The sequence below is a fragment of the Rhinolophus sinicus genome, linkage group LG14, assembly GCF_036562045.2.
Source record: "Rhinolophus sinicus isolate RSC01 linkage group LG14, ASM3656204v1, whole genome shotgun sequence".
NCBI classification, from domain to species: Eukaryota; Metazoa; Chordata; class Mammalia; order Chiroptera; family Rhinolophidae; genus Rhinolophus; species Rhinolophus sinicus.
In genome coordinates, this window is record NC_133763.1 from 43,962,073 (window position 1) to 43,981,752 (window position 19,680).

At 35.8% G+C, this 19,680-nt stretch overlaps 1 protein-coding gene across 3 annotated transcripts in view; it reads right to left on the reverse strand.

The window, feature by feature from the left end:
• Positions 1 to 19,680, reverse strand: part of ST7L (suppression of tumorigenicity 7 like) — a 120,299-nt gene that overhangs the window by 63,719 nt on the left and 36,900 nt on the right. For 2 of the 3 annotated variants that reach the window (XM_019730417.2, XM_019730415.2), the window contains exons 12-13: positions 4,556 to 4,706; positions 502 to 594 (exon numbers count right to left, since the gene is read on the reverse strand). In XM_019730417.2, coding sequence (XP_019585976.2) covers positions 502 to 594; positions 4,556 to 4,706 — 244 coding nt within the window. The remainder of the gene's footprint in view (positions 1 to 501; positions 595 to 4,555; positions 4,707 to 19,680) is intronic. The other variant, XM_019730418.2, reaches the window with a different exon arrangement.

A 19,680-nucleotide genomic window follows, 5' to 3' on the forward strand; every position in this document is an offset into this window, starting at 1 on the left:
AGGCAAAGATGTCTGCTCTCACCTCTTCTATTCAGCATTATACTGGAGGGTCTAGTCAGTGCAAGCAAGCCAGAAAAATAAATAAAAGACATTCATACTGGAAGATATTTGCATCAATATTCATGAGGGATAGTCTACAGTTTTCTTTTAATGTCTGTCTGGTTTTGGTATCAGGGTAATACTGATGTCACAGAATGAGTTAGAGTGTTCTTCCTCCGTTATTTTCTGAAATGTTTGTGAAGGATTGGTATTATTTCTGCCTTAAATGTAATATGTTTTTAATATCTTTAATTTTGTGTCCTTCATTGCATCTAGCACAGATTTTTACCCAAAAATATTTGGGAATGAACCGTATTATGCAACTACAACCAAGAAATAGCTAAATTAGTATTTAAACAGTATCCTGAATTTCAACCAAAGGCACTTTTAAAATGAAAGAATGCGGTGAAAAACAATCTCATCACTACTTTTAAGTTTAGGAAAACTAGAATAGTTACTTACTAGGTAATAGCTCTCTATCAGCAGTCTCTGTGCAGCTGGGATAAGGGTAAAATAGATGGCCTTTCTCTAATGGGTATGGAATCATTCTAAAAGCTGAGGAAAAAAATACATATGTTGACATTCAATTCAGACTCATTTTCATCCTATACTACAGACCAAAGCTATTTTTAAAACAAATTTTTATAAAATTTTCACATAGCATTTTATTTTTTAGAGACACATTTTGGATGAAAGAAAGTAGGTAAGCAAAAGAATGAATAAAAAAAAGAATAAAATTTATTTGGAGATAGTGAAGGTAAGCAAAAGAATGAATAAAGAAAGAATAAAATTTATTTAGAGATAGTGACTGGTCGGGCTGGGATAAAACTAGAGGGAGTAGTGGATAAGACTGGCTGGGTCCTTCCTGCCTCAGTCTCCTCATTACAAACACAATAGACTTTACTCTCCAGGGATGAATTCCACTTCCTACAGGAAATCTTCATAAAATTCCAACAGGCCATGACTATCGTGGCCAAAACTGTTGGCAACTTAACATAGAGAGTTCTCAATGGCTCCTAACTTCACATGTGAGATGTCACCAAAGTTTTCTATGAGCAGAGCTTAATTTAGATTAGGGGCCACCCTTACGCTTCAGTCAGACCTGGCCTACTATGTTTTTGTAAAAAAATTTTATTAGAATGCATCCATGCTTGTTCATTTATATATTATGTAAGGCTGCTTTCATGCTACAAGAGTTGGGTAGTTGTGACAGAGACTACAAGCCCTTAAAGACTAAATATATTCTCCTTGGCCCTTTACAGAAAAAGTTTACCCATCTGTAATCTAGATTATCATCAACTCTTGTACGTGTAGACTTCTTAAAGAAGGAATCCTTATTGATTTACTCAAGTAGGTAAGTACTCATCAAAATTGTGAAAAGGCTTTTGCTTTTCCTTTAGTGCTTGGCTCTATAAACTTTTATCAGAATATGGATTTTGTTCAGAGAACCAACTGGTGGTTGCCAGGTGGAAAGGGGGTTGGAGTGCTAGGTGTAATTAAAAGATAAAGGGAAGTACAAATTGGGGCGGCCAGATGGCTCAGTTGGCTAGAGCGTGAGCTCTCAACAACAAGGTTGCTGGTTCAATTTCCGCATGGGATGGTGGGCTGCGCCCCCTACAACTAAAGATTGAAAAAGGCTACTGGACTTGGAGCTGAGCTGCTCCCTCCACAACTAGATTGAAGGACAACGACTTGGATGGAGCTGCTAAGCCCTGGAGAAACACACTGTTCCCCAATAAAATTTAAAAATAAAAAGAAGTACAAATTGGCAGTCACAAAATAGTCACGGGGATGTAAAGTCCAGCATAGGATACAGTCAGTAATTTGTAATCACTATGTATAGTGCCAAGTGGGTATTAGACTTATTGGGGTATCACTTAGGTAAATGTCTAACCACTATGCTGTACATCGGAAACTATTATAATATTGAATGTCAACTGTAACTGAAAAATAAAAAAAATTCAAAAAAGTATGGATTTTGTTTTGCCACAATAAAAAGTAGTGATTTGTCCAAAGTCCCAGAGCAAATCAGTGACAACACTAGGAAATCATGCATCGAGATGATTATTCATGAAATACAGTAAAGGTCCTATACTTATTGAAAACCTCCTACGTACTTAGCAGAATGCTTGGCATTAAAGACACACACAAGGTGAATGAGACAAAGTACCTGGTTTTGAGGAGCTGGTCGATTACTGGGAAAAAAGCAAAAGCAAGTCTAATAACCCAAAGACATTCAGCTCCTCAGATTTAGCAGTCCCGGTTTCCTTACCCTGTGTGTTGTCAGGGTGAAGCACAGTGTCTGACCCTGAGCAAATGGGGAAGGCAGGCAGAAGTTCCCACATTTTCTCTGATCAAGGACACGTGGTGCCCTTTGTGTCTCAGTAATGTTTTATGATGACCCTAGGCCCAAAGAAATATCTAATAATTCCACTTATTAAGTAGGGGTCCAAACAACTCTAAAATTTTATGCTCTAACAATTTAGCAGTGATTTGAAAAAATACACATAAATTAAAGGAAAAAACAATTATTTAATTTTATATAACCATCGTTTATTACTATTGGGATGTATGAGCCTGTTGGGCATTGCACAACTTCTCACACCTTGGAATCAGATTGGACACCACCATCCTCATTTCCTGTTCCATGCTGGTTTTTGTGAGGCACTTCTTTTAATCACAGCAACTAACAAAAACCCAGCTTTGCAAACTATGACATGGAAAGAAATGGAGAATGGAGAGTCACCTAATTGTGAAACCATGAGCTACCTAGAGTAACAGTTTGAATGGTGTCTGACAGATGTTGATATTTCAGTTTACACTGAAAATTTTAAATATCCAGTGCCACTCTTGTGAATTTGCTGCAATGCCCCCAAGGTTCCTCAGTGCAAAGTTTGGGAACTGAGAGGGTTAATCAATTTTAGTGAATCGACACTGAATTCATTTTTGAATTTGTATTGATAGCAGAAGTATACTTTCAAAGAGAAGTATTATAAGAATTCAACTGATAAAATATTTTGATTAAGCTTCTTCATTTTCTTAGCAATTTTAAAAAGTTACAAATAAGAGAACTGGTAATCAGTTGAAAAACAGTCAGTTCTCCAAAGAAGATATATAAATGGCCAATGAGCACAGAAAAGGTGTTCAATATCACTAGTATTAGGGAAATGTAAATAAATGAAAACCACCATGAGATACCACTTCATACCCACTGGGATGGCTATTGTCAAGAAAACAAAACAGCAAGTGTGGCGAAGATACAGAGAAAGTCACACACTTGCTCATTGCTAGTGATATAAAATGGTACAGCTGCTACAGAAAATAGTATGGCGGTTCCTCCAAAACTTAAACATAGAATTATATGATCTAGCAATTCTACTTCTGGGTATATACCCAAAAGAATTGAAAGCAGGAATTTGAACAGATATTTGTACACCCATTATTCACAATAGCCAAAAGGTGGAAACAACTTAAACGTCCATCATTGACAGATAAACACAATGTAGGATAAACAGGTATAATGGAATATTATATTCAGCCTTAAAAAGGAATTAAATCCTGACACATGCTATAACATAATACTAAGTGAAATGAGCCAGATATAAAAGGACAAATATTGTCTGATTCTACTATATAAGAAGGCTAGACTAGTCAAACTCATAGAGACAGAAAATAGAGTGATTACCAGGGTCTGGGGAGGAAGGAACAATGAGGACTTATGTTTAATGGATACAGAATTTCAGTTCGGGATGATGAAAAAGTTCTAGGAATGGATGATGGTGATGGTTGTACAACAATGTGAATGTACATATGGTTAAAATGGTAATTTTTATATTATGTATATTTTACCACAATAAAAATTTTTTTAAAAAGAATAGAGTTGATATTAGTTGTGAGGAAAATAGTTTTATGTTATACACATCCGAAAATAAAACAAACAAAATATATTATAATAGCTCAACCACATTAAAAAGATTATAAAGCAAGGGATGCACGTTTTCATTTCCTTTCCTTACAAATATGTAATTTAAATGAACATACGGCAGAATAGCATAAGAGTTTCTCATTCTGCTTTTCCTAAGTGTGGCATTAATATAAGTACATTAAGCATCTATTCTACCAATAAACCAAATATAACACCACTGAGCTCTTTCTGAAAACAATCTGAACAACAGATCCTATGGAAACTCAGTCTCATTTAAAAAGACTGCCTGTGAATGCTTATGAAAGATAGTGTATAATGCTAGATAACGTATGTGATACTGGGAATGGAACAGACAGAAGCCACGATATGTTTAAAGACAGGGGAATTGGTGGTGGCCTTCGCTAATCAGGAAGGGATAATAAAAATAGTGACATTTAGGGAAGAGCAGGGTTTCAATAAATTTATTAGGATGGATGACAACCTTCTAGGTAGGGAGAAGGGGCAAAAGATACTGATGAATAGTCAGAAATGAGTGTTGCATTTGGAAAAAAATTGCAGAAATGAGCATTGCATTTGGAAAAAAATACTTACTGCCTTCCCAAGTACACTGCAACAGATTAAGGGCCCCTTCTATTCGCTTCCAGTGCTGAAGATGAAAGAAAGCATAGGCAATTGCTTCACTATCACCCCGCTTCAGGATGTGTTCTGGAGGTAAAATTAGACTTTTCATCTCTAGTAAATACTAGAAAAATAACACATACACACATAGAAACATGACAAAAAAAATTAAATGATGTTAAATGCAAATACCCACCAAAATGTAGATTCAAATTTTATAAAGTCAATTTTATTTAAAAAACAAACATTAACCTAGTTGAAATGACATGAAGTTCCTACCAATAACATGTATGTAAAATGCTTTATATGCAAATTCCAAAGATCAGAATATTCCTATAGGTAAAAGTAACGTGATGAATGGCTTACATGTGACCTTGATAAATACAAAATGGAAACTCAAGCTGAGGAAATAATTTGAGAGCAAATATTTATTTTTCCACAAAATACTTAAGTGTAAAAAATTGTAAACTACAATTTTGGGACACATTGTGGCAACATTCAATTCTTCTTTTCTTTTATTCCTATTTTACAGGTGAAAGAACTTAATTGTGAAATAGTTCCATTAAATTAATATGTACCGAGTGCAAAACACTATGTTTTAGGGAATACCAAAACATGCTCTATTTTTTGGAGCTTCCTAATGTAATGAGAAAGACAGATTTCTTAAGTTAATAATTAAAACCAGACTGTGCTAAGTGTTTTATTAGAGGTATAAACAATGTATATAGGAATATGGATAGGAGATATTAATTTTTTAATTTAGTTTTTTAGTAACAGCTTTATTGAGATATAATTCATAACTTTACAATTCACCCATTTAAATTATCCAATTCGATGGTTTTTAGTATGTTCACAGATGTGCAACTGTCACCACAGTCAATTTTAGACTATTTTCATCACCTCGAAAGGAAACTGTACTCTTTAGTTACCACCCTCTACTCCACCATTCCCCTTAAGCCCTGAGCAGCCCTAATCTACTTTCTGTCGCAATGGATTTGCCTATTTTGGATATTTCATACAAACAGAATCACATAATATATGCTCTTTTGTAACTGGTCTTTTTCACTTAGCATAATATTTTCGAGGTACAGCCATGTCACAGTATATATCAGTACCTCCTTCCTTTTTGTGGCTGAAGAGTATTCCACTGTATAGCTATAACACAATTGTTTATCCATTCCTCATTTGATGGGTATTTGATTGTTTTCACCTTTTGCCTAGTATGAATAATGCTGTAACAAACATTTGTGTACCAGTTTTTATGTGAACATGTTTTCCTCTCTCTTGGGTATATATACCTAGGAGTGGAATTGCTGGGTCATATGGTAACTCTACATTTAAGAGGTATTAATTCTGATTTAGGGGCTGAAAATAAACCACTTGATGGAATTTGGGATTTGAGCTGATAAAGACGGATGGATTGTGGATGAGAAGAGTGGGAGCGGGGGAGGGGAAGAAGAACAGGAGCACACATTCAAAGTACAGGGCCACCTTGAACAAAGGCACTGAGCCAAAAGCGCATGGTGCCAGGTGCACTGCAAGGGATAGTGAGCGTGTCTGTTAAAGAAGTTACAGACTATCAATTCTTATTTACATAGGAAATTAAACTCTATCTTAAAACTCCTGAAGAAAATACTTGCTTTAATATTATAATCCATAACAAAAGCAGCGTAATTCAGTTATTACACTAATTAAATGTACTAAGTACATAAAAAAAGATGCAAGATTAACCATTTGTACATCATCTTTACTATTAAAGTGGTCAACTTAACATAAAATCTTTTGGGGCAGCTGGATGGCTCAGTTGGTTAGAACGCCAGCTCTCAACAACAAGGTTGCCGGTTCCATTCCCGCATGGGATGGTGGGTTGCGACCCATGAAACTAAAGATTGAAAATGGCAACTGGACTTGGAGCAGAGCTCTGCACCCTCCACAACTAGATTGAAGGACAACAACTTGGAGCTGATGGGCCCTGGAGAAACACACTGTTCCCCAATATTCCCCAATAAAATTTATGAAAAAAAAAACAACTTTTAAAAAGTATTTAGTTAGCGAAATACTTCCTGCAAAGACTTCCCCTACTAAAATAGGTTTGAAATGACCTCTTTGGTCTAAATAACTTGATACCACATTATGTGTCATAGGGTCCAAACCACATTAACCTCTGTTATAAAATATAAAAAGAAAAATATTCCAGCGGTGTCTCAAAAGATATATTCTCACATTTCAAATTCTAAATTCCTCATATTGTTACACAGACTAATGAGATACACAACATAAATTAAACAGTTAAATTTGTGAAAAATACTTTGTAAAATTGCTATAAGCAGGAAAAATCTTAAAACACAAAGGTGTAGTGGTTTCAGAATTTAAGCCTTAGGTTATTGATCAACATATATGTACACATCATATTAATATATCTAAAATAATTTTTTTCTTGTGAAATGTGCCTTTCCAACACTTACTGAGCTTAATGCCCAATGCCCCTCTTTAATTACACCTACTCTTACACCTCAGCAAAGCTGAAATTAAAGGAACAATTACTCTTAGTCTTGATGTATCTGGCTCTCTCCTCAAAGTGTAAGAATGCAATCTGCTCATCAATTTATTTTAGCAGATGTCACAAGCTATGAGATTACTTACTAATCCAGTTTGGGGACTTAACATTTCCCATTCAGTTTCTTAAAGGAATGCAGCAGAGGTTGTGTCCTGGTCAAGCAAAGCCCATTTGCTGCCTGGTTGGGTTCTCTCCCCTCAGTGCCTTGGGCCTATATTCAGGAGGGTAATATTCTTTCTAATCCTCTCTAATCCTTGCCCATTTTTTTAAAACACAGTAAAAGATCACTCGCACCAGGCGGCTGTGGGAAAATGGACTCAAATAGCTGACCCCTGACATGACTCCTTGTGCTCTTTGCAAGGGCAAGAAGAGCTTCTTCAGTGGGAAGCAAGTAAAATGCAGCAATCACAGTGAAATCTCCATCATAAAAACGGGTATCTCATTTTCAAAAGAAAACTGTTTAATACTTAAATCAACTCCTTTCTATTAAAATTCTGCCTCATTTACAGATAGAGGAGACAAAATGTCCTAAACTATTTTCAATGAGTTTTAGAACCCTGAAGCTTTAAACTAAACCCTATCTTGGTAGCCACTTAGCAAATGGTAAGCAAGGATACTCAGTTAACAATTATTCAGTAAAACTTATAGAAAATGTCAACTTAATATGCCAAGAAAATACTTTTTTGAAAAGCAACTGTATTTCTATATTTTCACTGTTTAAATAATCGAAGTGACAATTCAGATAGTAATCAAGTACATATGGCATGCTTATTAGAAAATACTTCAGGAGTTTGTATTTTTTTTTAAAATCTGTGTTATTTAATCATCAAAAAAAAAAAATCTTCCTTATGCTACCTTATTTTTTATTACCACGTCTTACCTACCAGCAAATGTTCTTTCCAACTTGCCTTTAAAGCAAACCAAATCTTATTTTTCAGTTTCTAATATGGCACTGACATAAACTTTCACCCTCAAAGTATAACGGAAAATTTCAGTGTAAGGAAAATGAATTTAAAGTAGGTAATTATAGGATCATTACTTATTTTATCTTCTTCACAAACTGCTGACTCAGGAATTTCTGCCGCCCAGCGTAAGCTGCAAGTTACCACAGCACACATACCACCCAAAGTAGGCACTAACATCCTAATTAACTGACTCGATCCGATTTATACAGCTAAAATGTCCTCAAACTCATATTTCAATTTTTACTTAAAGATATTTTGTAACTCTATGGGCAAGCTAAAAACAAAACAAAACAAAACAAAAATTCTGGTACCCAGGCTTGACTTTTCAATGAAGCAGAATATGAAAGGTTAAGAACTAAGGGGTGGTTGGTTTTATTTTGTTTTGGTCTTTTTTTTATGCTTACAAAAGCATATGCTCAATGTACAAAAAATGCAAACACTACAGGGTAACATAGTAGAAAATGGTATATCACAAGATTGGAGAGTAAAAACAAAGCAAATAAAATCATCTGATTTATATTTGTCTGGATTTCTTTATGCATAACATATTGACTGTATTGTTCGTAAAAATGGATCAAACTGTTATGCAACTCACTTTCTACTGCACAACACATCTTATACATTTCTTCCTGTCTATGTCTATATAGATCTAACTCATTATTTTTAATTGTTGTATAGTATTCCATTAAAAGCTGAGTTATTTTATAAGCTGAGAAATAAGATCATGCTGGAATTGTACTACCATCCTCAAAGGGTCAAAAATGATATAATTAAGCAAAACTCATAAAAATAGTAAAGTAAAAATAAAGTATGTAAAATATATTAAAAGTAGTAAAGTAAAATAGTAAAAACTCGTAAAACGGCTTAAACATTCCCCAAAATGACAGGGTCTAAAATTTTTCCTTTTTAAACTTAGATAGGCCTTTACAGCAATGCAGATCTAAACTAAAGACATGTCTATTTGCCAAACATTTATTGAATGCCTGTTATGTACTGGGCAGAGTATCAGACATAAAATGGTGAGTAAGACAAGAGTTCTGCTTTTTAAAAGCTCACAGGGAACTAAGGGAGAGACATACAAACTGACCAAAAAAAAGAAAAAAAGATATGATTAAGGTACTGAAGGAACAGAGAAGAGAGTCATTATATCTGCTCAGGAAAAGCAGGAAAGATGCTTCTATAAAGGAGGAAACAGATGAGCAGTGTCTTGACGAAGGAGCAGAAACTTGCCTGGTAAAGAAGAGTCTGAGCATATGTACCAAGGTAGGAAGATAAGATGAGACGTGAGTAACCCAGGAAGTAGTGATGCTGGAGACAAGGGGCAAGGCAGAGGTGGCAAGGAGTTGAGGTTGGCGACAGATACTGGGCCCAGACTGGGAAGGGCTTCTATACATGCACTACTAGGCTTGGTCTATATCTTACAGGCGACAGGGAGTAAGCAGAGCTCTTTAAGTAGAGTAAGATTTACTGTTTGGGTAGATAATTCTGGCAACGACCAGAGTGGAGAGGGGTTGACGGCAGGGAGAGCAGTGAAGAATCTGTTTTAATAGTTCAAGCAAGAGATGGTAGACATATCTGTATGTTTAGAAATGCATAGAAAATATCTGGCAATATATAAACCAAACAGAAACTTTAGTTATTTGAGAGAAGTAGAATTTGGAGAGAGAGAAAAAGGATACTTGACTTTATAAACTTCTGAAGGGTCTGAATTTTTTTTAAAAAAACACTCATCACTTACATAACAGTTTAAAACAATAGGTAGTGAAGGCACATAATGGTCAGTGACACTGGGGGCGGAGCAGATGGCTAGATCTGAAAGACATTTCAAAGGTTATAATACAAGTTGGTAATTTGGAAAGGGCAGAAGCAAGGGTTAATGAAGAGAAGACAATGAAGCCATAAATCAAAATATATAATTAAGGAAGGGCAGGAAAGTTGAAGAGACTTAAAGTAAATTTTAAAATTCAGTTTGAGACATATTAAAGTGTCTGAAATACCTCTTAGATATCCAGATAAAATTTTCTATAACTAGATAGAAATGCAAGTCTATAGACGAGGAAACCAGAGTTGAAAGACACAGATTTGCAAATTACCAACAAGTGAAATACAGTTGAAGACATAAACCAAGGCTCATGCCTAGTATGTGCTACAGGACCTTGCATATTACCTCCAAATCACCTTATTGTTGTATCTGAAATAAATCAGAAATTGCTTGGGACAATTTTAACTAGTATTAAACGATGGAAAATATACTCAAATAACTACTCTAGCCTCTTGCTTTTCACTAAAAATATAAAAAATTAAATCTACTTTGGAAGCTATAGTTAAAAAGGCATAATGATATAGGGTCTGATGGTTTCTTTTATAACTCTAAAACCATACCTATGCTTACCCTCAAATTCACTTTAATTTTGAATTGCTTTGATCTTTATAATTTATCTTTAGATTACCTTGTTTCTATTACTTTGTAACTCTTACAACAGCATTTGACCAAAAGCAATATAATTCTGACCTGAAGTAATGATAATACTTTATAATCTTCCTCTTAAAAGCAGGGGTTAAAGAAAAATCTCTCTGAAGGCATCTGAAATTAAGGTACTTTGCTCTTGATCAGTCATGCACACCAAGAACCAATTTATCTCTGCAATTAGTTTTCTCAGTGCACATTCTATGAGACTGGACAGGCAGGCCAAATGCAAAGAGTCCACATAGATGTGTATTAGGGGGAAGACTAAAGATGGTTCCCAGATAGGAAGGAAACAGAATTAATATATGAATAAACTGAAAGAAAACATAATAGCACCTAACAGTCAGGAGCAAAGGGCAAGTGATCTTATGTTGAAAGGAGAGGGAAGGGAGGCTAGAAAGGGCATTTGCCATATAAAAACTCCTTTCCATATAATCCTACAGAGCAGCATTTCATAGCTCAGCTCTCCCACCTAGGTGACAGTCCAACATAAGGAAAAGCAAAGGCCTCACTCACTGTGTCCTAAATTTGGGTCTTAGACTTTAGCATCCCTTCCCCGTTTCTCCTTTTATTCCTGCTATGCCACTCAGAATCTCAACAGAGTGCCAGTTTCCCTCTTACCTTTCACGTATGCTGCTATAACGTAAGTAGTTTGGCCAATGAAACGGAAGCCCACTGCTAAGGAGCTAGTCTAGTATCTTCTGTGGTGGATGAGACTCATACCATCCTACAGGCTTCCATTTCTGATCAACCAGACGGTTTTACCTTGTCTATCTCAATTCACTTTTAAAATTCCCATTGCACTTGTAAAAGCCTCCAGGCACAGTCTGCTTTCTTGGCAGCACAATACTAAAAACAATTTATTTTAAAACAAGAAATGATAATTTTTAAAAGCTACAGATAGCATATTTCTAAACATGTACTCAAGTTGTAGAGACTTACTAAACAAGATTTTGTTATTGTTTTGTTTTTAAATGTTCTACTTTATTCTTCCCCCAAGAGCTTCTTCAATAAAGGCCCAAATAAATTGTCCTCAATATATTAATTCAAATTAGTTAATTCCTAATTGTTTCAACACCTTCACTTTCACCTCATCTCAACAAAGGATGTGGATTCTATGGTTCTAAGCAGTAAAACAATATTCACAAGGAAAGAGTACATACTGGAACAGCATAAACAGGAAGAGAAAATGGTAACAGAAATATAATAAAGCAACAACTGCAGGATAATCAAGACTGTGGCCTGACACTCAGACACTGTGTTAAGCATTTCGCATATATCATCTCATTTAATCAGAAGGTCTGATACTCTGACAGAGCTTTCCATGCTGAGTCAGAGTTTTCTTTGCAGAGGTGTAATTAAAAAGTCAAGTGCACAAATCTTACGTATGCAACTCAATGAGTTTTGACAAATGTAGACAAGCAATACCCAAATCAAGACATAGGACACTTCCATCACCTAAGAAAGTTTTTTCCAGTTCGTCTCTTAGCCTGCCCCCCGAGGCAACTACTGTTCTAATTTCTACCACCTCAGATCACTTTGCCTTTTCTCAAAAGTCATAAATGGAACCACTCAGTATGCAGTCTTTTGTACAGCACTCTGCTTTTGAGACTCACCCATGTTGTGTTCGTATCAGTAGTTCCTTCCTTTTATTCCTGATAGTAGCCCACTGAATAAATACGTGGCAACGTGTCTATGATTAACACACATTTGGGTTATTTCCAGTTTGGGGTTATTCTGGATAAAGCTTCTGTGAACATTCACATCCAAGTCTTCTGGGGTACATATGGTTTCGTTTCTCTTGGGCAGGAGTAGAATTGCTGGGGTGAGGTATATGTTTAACTTTATAAGAAATTACCAAACAGTTTTCCAGAGTGGTTGTACCATTTTATACTCTTAGCAGCTAAGTACGTGTGGGAGTTGTAACTGCTTCACAGTCTTACCAACACTTGAGCAGTCTTTTTAATTACAGTCATACGCAGCATAACAATGTTTGCGTCAACCACAGACTACATATATGGCAGTGGTCCCATAAGATTATAATGGAGCTGAAAAATTCCCATCGCCTAGGGACCTCGTGGGCACAACCAATTCCTCAGGTGTCTGTGGTGATGCTGGTGTAAACACACCTACTGCCAGTTGTATTATAACACATACAATTATATAATAAACAACTATGTTACTGGTTTATGTATTTACTACACTGTACTCTTTATCATTATTTTAGAGTGTACTCTTTCTACTTATAAAAAGAAAAGCTTGCTGTAAAACACTACGCTGTGTTACTGCTGTTACACCAGCCGCCTCACACACCGCCTGTTTACCACGTCTCTCGACAGCATCATTTCTCTTGTGCTTCACTTAATCTCGTGTTGTTTTATAAATTCAGTGTAGCCAAGGGTACGTGTTTATAAAGTCTGCAGGAGCATGCAGTCATGTTTTTCACATCCACTTACCCCTCCTCACTGACTCGCCCAGAGCAACTTCCGGTCCTGCCAGCTCCGTTCATGGTAAGTGCCCTGCACAGGTGTACCACTGTCTATCTTTATACCGTATCTTTACTGTCCCTTTTCTATGTTCAGATATGTTTAGATACACAAATACTTACCGTTGTGTTACAGTACTCAGTGCAGTAACATGCTGTAAGGTTTGTAATCTAGGAGCAATGGGCTGTACCCTACAGCCTGGGTGTGCAGGAGGCTGTACCATCTAGGGGTGTGTAAGTGCATTGTGGTATTTGCACAACAATGAAAATGCCTAATAATGCATTTCTCAGAACATATCCCCATCGTAAGTGGAGCATGACTGTATGGCCATTCTGGTAGGTGTGAAATGGTACTTTGTTATAATTTGATACTGCATTTCCCTGATAACTAACGATGCTGAGCACCTCTTTATGTGTTTATTGGATATTCTGACATCTTCTTTTATGTTTAAGCCTCCCGTTTAAGACGTTTGACTATTTTTCACATTAAGTTGCCTTTTTATATTTATATATTCTAGATATGAGCCCGTTGCCAAACAAACAAATTGTACATTTTTTTCCCGTCAGTGGATTGCCTTTTAATTTTCTTAACAATGCTTCAATGAGCAGAATTTTAAATTTTTGAAAAGGCCAATTTGTAATATTTTTTCTCTTCTAGTTAAGTGCCTTTTATGCCCTGGGAAATCTTTGCCTACCCCAAGTTTCAAAGATATTCTTAGATGTTTTCTTCTAGATGTTGTATAGTTCTGGTTTTTACATTCAGGCCAATGATCCATCTCAAATTAATGTTTATATATGCCGTAAGAAAAATTCATAATTTTCTCCCCATTCAGACATCCAAATGTTCCAGCACCATTTGTTGAAAAGATTCCTTTCCCCACTGAATTGCGAAGGTGTTTTAGTAAAAAATCAATTGACAGTATATATGTGGATATATTTCTGGACTTTTTATTCTGTGATTTTGTTTTTAAGGTAATTTTTTCAAATTTAAATATAGAAATAATAAAATTTAGAAGAATTTGGTAGTAGTTGCTTATTAAAAAAAAAAAACCTTCATTGAAATACTGCAGCAAGCTATTGCTAGATTCTAAATTAAAGCTGGACAATAGTATTCTAACTGATGTGTAAATTGTCATACTAAGAACAAGTACATCTATAGTAGATCACTGACTTCATGGATTTAATATTTTCAGTTTCAGTCAGTGGTATCTCTAAACACCCATGATTTATAAAGCCATAATTATGCCAAGGCACAAATATGAATCATGTGCTCTGAGGCTTGTGCACACATGTAAGTAACTTACCTAATCTCAGCAAGGCTCATGACCCATCCTCATGTTTATAATTTATGGATGAAATTATATGTTATAATGGTATTTTCAACTAGGGAGATTCACAATGGTTTTTGACCATATTAATCAAGATATGGTCATGTAATAATAATGTAATAGAATATCTTCTAGAATGAAAGACAAACTTAAAAATGTGCAAAGGACCTGAATCGACATTTATCCAAAGAAGATATACAAATGGCCAATACGCACATTAAAAGATGTGCGACATCATTAGTCATCAAGGAAACGCAAACCAAAACCAAAATGAGATACCACGTCACACCCCATAGGATAACTATAATCAAAAGACAGACCACAACAAGCGCTGGGAAGAAGGCACCAATCGGAGCCCTCACACACTGCTGGTGGGAATGCAAAATAACACAGCCACTTTGGAAAACAGTTTGGTAGTCTCTCAAAAAGTGAAACATAGAGTTATACATGATCCATCCATTTTGCTCCTAGGTATATACGCAGAGAAGTGAAACCAGGTGCTCACACAGACACTTACACATGTATACTCACAGCAGCATCATGCATAATAACCAAATAGTGGAACCAACCCAAATGCCTATCCACTGACAACTGGATAAACAAAATGTGGTAATACCCCTGCAATGGAATATTACTCAGACATAAAGAAGAAATGAGGTACTGAAACATGCTCCATTAAGTGGAAGAAGTCAGACACAAAAAGCCACATATTATGATTCCAAATTCATAGAGACAGAAAGTATATCAGTGGTATCAGGGATTGGAGGAGAAAAGAATGGAGAGTGACTGCTAATTGGTACAGGGCTTCTTCTGGGGGTAATGAAAATGTTCTAGAATTAGATAGTGCTGATGATTGTACAACCTTATGAATATGCTAAAAACCACTGAAATGTGTTCTCTAAAAGGATGAATTTTATGCTATGTGAATTATCTCAATTAACAAGAAAACAACTCCTTGATGGTTGGATAATACAAAATATGAGACAGTAGGATGGCTGAAACAGGATGCTGTGGAATATTTAGAAGGTATGAAACATTTTTTCCTATAAAATAAAAAATCTGGGGCGGCCGGTTAGCTCAGTTGGTTAGAGCACGGTGCTTTTAACAACAGGTTGCAGGTTCAATCCCCACATGGGCCACTGTGAGCTGCGCCCTCCACAACTAGATTGAAACAACCACTTGACTTAAAGCTGATGGGTCCTGGAAAAACACATTTAAATAAATAAAAGTTAAAAAAAAAATCTGACAATTTTTATAGTAGCTGAAAGATACACAATCATTTTCTTGTTTGGTGACTAAAAAACTTGTTTGTTGAACCAAAGCCATAGGTAGGTAATGAAGAAAAGGTCAAATACCATGAAAACATGCTGTTCTAATTTTTAACTATTACCGTCATGGTTACTGTACACTGAAATTCATTCAGTAGATTAAAAAAATCTGTAAATCAATATTAATGAAATATCTAAAGCAAACTCATAGCCTGAAGAGATTTATGTGATCTTTCTCTATTGCACTTCTAATAGTTTCCAGCTTTAACAAATTGCACAGCTCTAGACCTACAGCCATTTCTGTTATAGTTATGTGGAAAACTGCCAAAAAATGTTTCCTACTAAAACAGCTTTATGCTTTGTCATTTTACTGGTAAGATTCACACAACATTTGACAAATTTGTATAACAAATTTGTAAGATTAAAAGAAGATCTAAAATATAGATATATATTTAAATGTCACTGTTCATTAGCTTCAATAAGTTATCACCACCCACAGTTAAAGTTGGAGGAAGAAAACCCCTAAAGCCCTTTATGTTTGCTATTCTCAGAGTCAGGAATAGAGACCATAACATGAGATAGAGATTGAGAAGGAGGAAAGGAGGGGGCGGGGGAGAGAGAATGAATCTGTACATACTTCACTTGTAAAACCCTAGCAAAAGCAGACAGCCACAAATTCCAGAACTCTCCCAGTTCGTATAACACTAATGTTATTTAAGTGGGATATTATCCAAGCTGTTGGAGCTTAAAATTTCACCAAAAAACATTAATAATTATCCTGTTTGACAACATCCAGTAAAAGTCTCTATCCACAAACAATAATGTAAGGTTATAACACCATCCTACTTAGCTGGACATTTTAAGAGAGTTGAATTGTCAACTGGCTTTGACATATACGGGAAAACAGGTATATTTCTACCTATAAATAAAAATGATTTAAAAATGTTAAAGTATATATACTTTAACACTTTTATACTTTTACATGATATACTTTTTATATATGTATTTATATCTAATTATATATATTTAACAGTATTGAAGTATATTTACATATCACAAAATTTACCACTGTTAATATATAGTGCAATGATTTTTAGTAAATTTATACAGCTGTGCAACCATCACCACAAATAATTCCCTTCTGCCTGTTTGCAGTCAATCCCCACTCGTTGCATGTATTTATAGTTTGTTCCTTTTTAATACTTAGAAGTGTTCCATATATGGACCAATTTATTCATTCCCCTGTCTTTGGATTGTTTCAAGTTTTTGTCTATTGTGAATACTGCTATGAATACTTGCATACCTGTCTTTGTAAGAACACTTAACTTTTCATTGCTCTTGTGTAGATACCTAGAAATGGAATTGATGGGTCACATGGTAAGTATATATGCTTAACTGCAAAACTGTTTTTCCAATTAGCTATACTATTTTACATGCACGACAACAATGTATGCAGTTTCTCCACATTCTTGTCAACAGTTGGGACTGTCAGTCTTTGTGAGTATAGCCATTCTAGTGGGTATAAAGCAGTATCATATTGTGGTTTTAATTTGTATTTATCAATGATGCTGAGTATTGTATCACATGCTTGTTAGCTATTCATGTATTTTCTTTGGTGAAGTGACTATCCATATCCTTTGCCCTTGTTTTGAATTGTTTGTCCTCTTATTATTGAGGTGGAAGAATTCTTTATAATTCTGGATACAAGTTCTTTAACAGATATAGGAGGTCTGACAAGTTCATGAACTTGTTGCAACAATGTTGCCAAACTTTTTTGATATCAGAGGGATTATTCATTATGAATTTGTACCAACCAGACAGTTAACCAAGTTTACTATTTGGAAGTTCTGAAAAGGCTGCGTGAAAAAGTTAGATGACCTGAACATTTCGCCAACAATTCATGGCTCTTGCATCACGACAATGCACCAGCTCACACGGCACTGTGTGTGAGGGAGTTTTTAGCTAGTATACAAATAACTGTATTGGAACACCCTCCCTAATCACCTAATCTGGCCCCCAATGACTTCTGTCTTTACCCAAAGCTAAAGGAAATACTAAAAGGAAGACATTTTGATGACATTCAGGACATCAAGAGTAATATGACGACAGCTCTGATGGCCATTCCAGAAATAGAGTTCCAACAATGCTTTAGATGCTGGTGTCAGTACATAGCTTCCAAAGGGGAGTATTTCAAAGGTGAAGGTATGTAGCACTTTGTCTAGGATGAGTCTGTGAACTTAATTGTCCGACCTCATATAACTTGCAAATATTTTCTCCCAGTCTTTGGTTTATCTTTCCATTTTTTTAATGATGTCTTTTGAAGAGCAGATGTTTTAAGAAGTCAAATTTATCAATTTTTTTCACTGTGGATCGTGTTTTTGAAGACATTTTTGCCTACCTCAAGGCCACAAAGATTTTCTGTTTTCCATCTAGAAGTTTTATAATTTTAACTCTTACATTTAGATCTATGATCCATTTTGAGTTCACTTTTTTGTATAAGGTATGGGGAAAGAAGTCTAGATTCTTCCTCCCCCCCCATATAGACACCTGATTGTTTCAGCACTATTTGTTGAAAAGACTACTCTTTCCCCATTGAATTGCCTTGGAACTCTTGTTGAAAATCAACTGACCATAATTATATGACTTTGTTTCAGGACTCTCTATTGTCTCCCACTGATCTATACACTTCAGTGTTTTGCCATTATTATGCTATCTCAATTACTATAAAAAATGTCTTGGAAAAAAAAGCTTTAAAAATGTCTTGAAACTGGGTAGTGTATATCCTCCAACTTTGTTATTCTTTCTCAAAATTGTTTTGGCTATTCTAGGTCCTTTGCATTTCCATATAAATTTTAGGATGAGCTTGTCAATGTTTACAAGTAAACCTGCTAGGATTTTAATAGGAATTGCATTGAATCTATAGGTCAATTAGGGGAGAATTGTGATCTTAACAATACTAAGTCTTCCAATTCATAAACATGCTATATATCTTACATTTATTTAGGCCTTCTTTCATTTCTCTCAGAATTGTTTCAAAGTATTTCAGTGTATATGTGTGTGTATGCTTTGAAAAAAGTATCCCTAAAAACATCACTGATTATCTAGAGCAGATTCAATCTGGAGACTAATCTATATTACCTACCCAATAATTTAATTCTGCAATTAGGGCAATGCTTGAGATTTCCACTACCCTTCCCGTATCCATGTATTTCCAGCAGTAGTTTTGAAAATCAATGCACAACTCACATGATCAGAATTGTTACTGCTGAGAATACATTTTTGCATGAGAGTTTCTGCGGCAGAAAAGAAGTCGACAACTCTAGGAAACGGATAGTCCATATTTTGGTATTTTGAGTGGGAATTAAAAAAAATTTTTAGGGGCTGGCCTGGTGGCTCAGGCGGTTGGAGCTCCATGCTCCTAACTCCGAAGGCTGCTGGTTCGATTCCCACATGGGCCAGTGGGCTCTCAACCACAAGGTTGCCGGTTCAACTCCTCGAGTCCCGCAAGGGATGGTGGGCTCTGCCCCTGCAACTAAGATTGAACACGGCACCTTGAGCTGAGCTGCCGCTGAGCTCCCAGATGGCTCAGTTGGTTGGAGCGCATCCTCTCAACCACAAGGTTGCCGGTTCAACTCCCGCAAGGGATGGTGGGCTGTGCCCCCTGCAACTAACAACAGCAACTGGACCTGGAGCTGAGCTGTACCCTCCACAACTAAGATTGAAAGGACAACAACTTGACTTGGAAAAAAGTCCTGGAAGTACATACTGTTCCCCAATAAAGTCCTGTTAAAAAAAAAAAAAAAAAAGGAGAGACGGACTCATTTAATCTTAACAACAACTCTAAGAGGTAGGGAATATTATCCCCATTTTACACAAGTCTAGAGAAGTAACTTGTCCAAGGTCATACAACTAGGAAACAGTGAAGCCGTACAGCTAGGAAACCCAAACCTAGGTGGTCTAGTTTCAGAATCCATTCTGTTAACCACTAGGAAGCATGAAAGAGCAGAGCATTTCATATAAACATATTT